The sequence below is a fragment of the Otolemur garnettii genome, unplaced genomic scaffold (assembly GCF_000181295.1).
Source record: "Otolemur garnettii isolate 467f Iridium unplaced genomic scaffold, OtoGar3 scaffold00127, whole genome shotgun sequence".
Taxonomy (NCBI): Eukaryota; Metazoa; Chordata; class Mammalia; order Primates; family Galagidae; genus Otolemur; species Otolemur garnettii.
In genome coordinates this window covers 5,229,182-5,233,496 of record NW_003852522.1, presented here as the reverse complement: position 1 = coordinate 5,233,496, position 4,315 = coordinate 5,229,182, and the positions used below count along the sequence as shown (strand labels likewise).

At 52.1% G+C, this 4,315-nt stretch overlaps 1 protein-coding gene across 1 annotated transcript in view; it reads right to left on the bottom strand.

Moving 5' to 3' along the window:
- The window catches only part of LOC111727845 (adenylate kinase isoenzyme 1), a 19,646-nt gene that overhangs the window by 13,446 nt on the left and 1,885 nt on the right, over positions 1 to 4,315 (bottom strand). The window contains exon 2 of the mRNA XM_023518002.1: positions 3,451 to 3,650. Within this exon, the coding sequence (XP_023373770.1) occupies positions 3,451 to 3,650 (200 nt within the window). The remainder of the gene's footprint in view (positions 1 to 3,450; positions 3,651 to 4,315) is intronic.

Below are 4,315 nucleotides of genomic sequence, written 5' to 3'. Positions count from 1 at the left end.
TGTGGCGGGCGCCTGTGGTCCCAGCTACTCGGGAGGCTGAGGCAGGAGACTCGCTTGAGCCCACGAGTTGGAGGTTGCTGTGAGCTGTGAGGCCATGGCACTCTACCCAGGGGGATAGCTTGAGGCTCTGTTTCAAAAAAAAAAGCATCAAGGACCTGGGCTTCAGTCCTGTCTCCACCGCCTAAAGGGTGAAACCCCGGGCCAGCCCTCTGATCCTGCTGCGAGCGCCGGTAGATGAGCGCGTCGGTGCAGAGCTCCGGGAGCCGCGAGGGCTTGAGTAAAGCTCCGACAGCGCCCAAGCTGTTGCCATGGGGACCTGCAGGTCCCCGAACTGCCAAGTCAGTCTGTTTTCGAGAAAAGCTGGGGGGTGGGGGTTGATATGTTAGCTCCCCATTGTTGAACGCTGGCCAAGAATCCAAAAAAGAAGTGAAGCACCACACAGTCCAAACCCAACAGGTTGATGGTGTACCAGACGGGCCCCCGGGGAGTCGGGATTTGCAGCCTTCGTTCTGAGACTTTGCGGCCACTTGTGGAATCCACCCCGCGGTGGCATCTGCTGCCGGCTAGGCATAGGGGTGAGGTCCGCAGAGCAAGGAATTGGCCCAGCCTCTGCCCGTGGGGAACAGTCCGGGAGAGGGCGCCCAAGAATCTCTCTTTAAGCTGACTGCGCCGAGACCCCCAAGATCTCTGGATTCTATCAAAGTGCCAGGACTTCCTCGAAAGGGATTTTCACTGGGATCCAGCAAGTCCCAGAAAAACCTAGGAGGCCTACAGCCTGCAGGGCAGTTTCACGTTCCCTGCCTAACCACTCAAAACAGAATGGGAATGATCCCCACCCACCCCTCCCAGGTGCCACAGGTCCACAGTGTCCCTTGGGGGCCTTTCATGAAGTCTGCAGTGAGGTGTAAAATTAACCTGGCCTGGATTCAGTGGTGCGACTGGTAATCCCAGCACTGTGGGAGGCCAAGGATGGAGGATCGCTTAAGGATAGGAGTTTGAGACCAGCCAGGGCGATATAGCAAGACATGCTGGCTCCGTGCCTGTGGCTCAAGCAGCTAGGGCACCAGCCACATACACCTAAGGTGGCGGGTTCAAATCCCCAGCCTGGGCCTGCCAGACAATGATGGCTGCAACCAAAAAATGGCCGGGCGTTGTGGCCGGCGCCTGTAGTCCCAGCTACTTGGGAGCCTGAGGCAGGAGACTCGCTTGAGCCCAGGAGTTGGAGGTTGCTGTGAGCGTGATGCCATGGCCCTCTACCCAGGGGGATAGCTTGAGGCTCTGTCTCAAAAAAAAAAAAAAAGAAAAAAAGAAAAAGAAAAGACATGCTCACCCATCTCTACAAAAAAATAGAAAAATTAGCGAGGTTTGGTGGTGCACAACAAGCTACTGTAGTCCTAGCTATTGGGAAGGGTGAGGCAGGAGTATCACTTGAGCCCAGGAGCTCAAGGCTGCAATGAGCTATGATGATGCCACTGCACTCCAACCTGGGCAATCCCTTCTCTTAAAAAAAGAAGAAATGAAGGGAGGGGAGGGGGAGGAGTCTTTCCTAAAGTGGCAAGTTAAATAAAACCAACCAACAGAAAAAAGAAAAACAGATAACCTGAAGAAATTCATATTCACTATAAGTTGCTCAGTGCCAGCACCTCCCCCTCCACTCAGTGCTCCAATGTCCCTATGTCACCACTTGGACCACACAATCTGAAATCGCCCACTCCCATTTCTCCAGAACTTCATTCTATTTCTGTTCTTCATTGCACTTAATGATGCCAGAAATGAAATGTCTTTGTTAAGAGCAGAGACCGTGTCTTATGAACTCTGTACCCCTAGCCCCAAGTACAAGTCTTATTCTAAGGGATGGGCAGTTGGGAGGTTGAATAAACAGATGAATGAACAACTATGCTATGTATTCTCTCTCTATGGCCTAGGGAAGAGGCTGAACCCACCTGCTACTAAGTGGGTAAACTGTTCATCCCCCAGGTGCTGGTAACAAGGCAGAAAGATAATGAAATAACTTCCTTCTTGCCCTCAGAGAGCTTGTTATCTCTTTACATGGGTTCTAGATGATTCCAACACCTTGACTGTCCCTTGATAACCAAACACTGCATTTTCCTCTCAGAACCTCCCTGAAGTCTCAGGCCCTCTGCTCTCCAAGCAGTGCAGCCTAACCCAAGGTTGGGAGGGAGGGATGGGCCTTGCACCCTGACACATACATGCAGGCATGCACACACTCACACTTTGGGGCCACTCACGATAAGCTCAAATTCCTGGGCCTGCTTCAGCTCCCGGGGAAAGCCGTCAATGAGAAAGCCCTGGCATTCCGGGTGGGACAACATGTTTTCACTGACCATATCTAGGATGATGCCCTGGGAAGGAAGCAGGTGGATTCAGTGCCTAAGGCCCATGTCTTACCATGACCCTCACCCTAGGGTAACCAGTTTCTATGAGGGTCACCAGAGCAAGCTCGCCTCCTTAGTCTGGATCTCAAATGAAGACAAGGTGACAGGCTTAATGCCTGTAGCTCAATAGGGTACCAGCCACACACACTGAGGCAGGCAGATTCGAACCTGGCCTGGGCCTGCTAAAACAACGACAACCGCAGCAAAAAAAAAATAGTCGGGCATTGTGGCAGGTACCTGTAGTCCCAGCTGCTTGGGAGGCTGAAGCAAGAGAATTGCTTAAGCCCAAGTTTGAGGTTTCTGTGAGCTGTGATGCCACAGCACTCTACCCAGGGCGACAGCTTGAGACTGTCTCAGAAAGAAAGAAAAAAGAAAAAGACAGAGTGACAATGCCCTGCTCAGCGCCTGGATTCTGAGTCTGCTCTGATGGTCTAGGGCAGGGGTCCTCAAACTTTTTAAACAGGGGGCCAGTTCACTGTCCCTCAGACTGCTGGAGGGCCGGACTGCAGGCCTCGGGACGAGTCGGCTGCTAAGCAGGACAAGCAGCAGCAGCAAAAACACCTGGCTAAATGTCCTTGGTGGACCACATGTGGCCTGCAGGCCATAGTTTCAGGATGCCTGGTCTAGGGAGACCACTGCTAAGAACTAGAGGCCAGTGGTTTACTGGGGGAGGGGGGATGCCTACCAGAAGCTGAGGTTTTTGCATGTCATTTAATCATCACCTCAATTTTATGAGGTACCAAGCTTCCCTTCATTTTACAGGTGAGGAAGCCAATTCAGAAGGGCTCAGTGATACTTGCAGAGTCATGAAGGGAATAAACTAGCTAATTATATGGGGTGGTTCTTAAGTGTCAGGCAGTCTGCCTAATGCTTTATAGGGGTGATGTCATCTAAACCTCTCTACAGCCTTTTGTTGTGGTCTCCCCATTTTGTATACAGGAAAATAGAGGCTCAGCCTGAAAAGGCAATGGCCAAGCCAGGAGCTGAGGTCTTCCTGCGTGGCTTGTTCCCATGGCCCCTCTTCCTACTCTCCCCACCACCCGTGAGTTCTCACCGTTGGCACCAAGAGCCCCTGCAGCATGAAGTCATGGATCTGCCGGCCCCGTTGGGTGCCTCTCTGGGCCTCCTGACGCAGCAGCTGGCCCAGCCCCACATGGTAGAGACCGTACTTGGTGGCCATATACTTGCACTGTGTCCCTTTTCCACTGCCTGGGCCACCCATCACGAAGATGATCAGGACAGACTTGAGGATGTCTGTGGTACCCAAGGGTAGAGGGAGGGGGTTGGATTAGAACCTGGGAAGGCTGGCAGAGGCCCCTTTGTGACTGTGTCCATAGGTTAGTAGAGCATGTCCTGAGGCAACACTGGATACAGGTCTCTTGGTGTACCCTCTTTTGCCCTAGAGTAGCATCTCTGGGTACATGTCCAGGCATCCTATGAACAGGTGCTACTGTGCTGCTATGGATGAAACTGTGAGCTTCAATAGGTAGGCCCTTTGTGCATGGCAACTCTTTGAAGCATCCAATGACTCTATTATCCCATTTTACAGTTGATGAAACTGATTCCTGATCCCCCATCCCCTGCCTTCACTTTGTACCAGCCTAATGGGTCTCCTTGCAGTTCCTTGAACTTGCCAAACTCATTCCTCCCTTGCTGTTCTCTCCACCTGGCTCAGTTCTATGAAAGAAAAACCATAGCCTCAGGCATCTGTGAAGAGCTGGCCCCACAGATCATTCATCAAGAAAAGCTCTTATTGGGAGGCACCTGTGGCTCAAAGGAGTAGGGTGCCAGCCCTATATACGGGAGGTGGCCAGTTCAAACCTAGCCCTGGCCAAAAAAAAAAAAAAAAAATCACCTGTTGAGTAGGTGCAGTTGCTCAAGCCTATAATCCCAGCACAGTGGGAGGCTGAGGTTGGTGG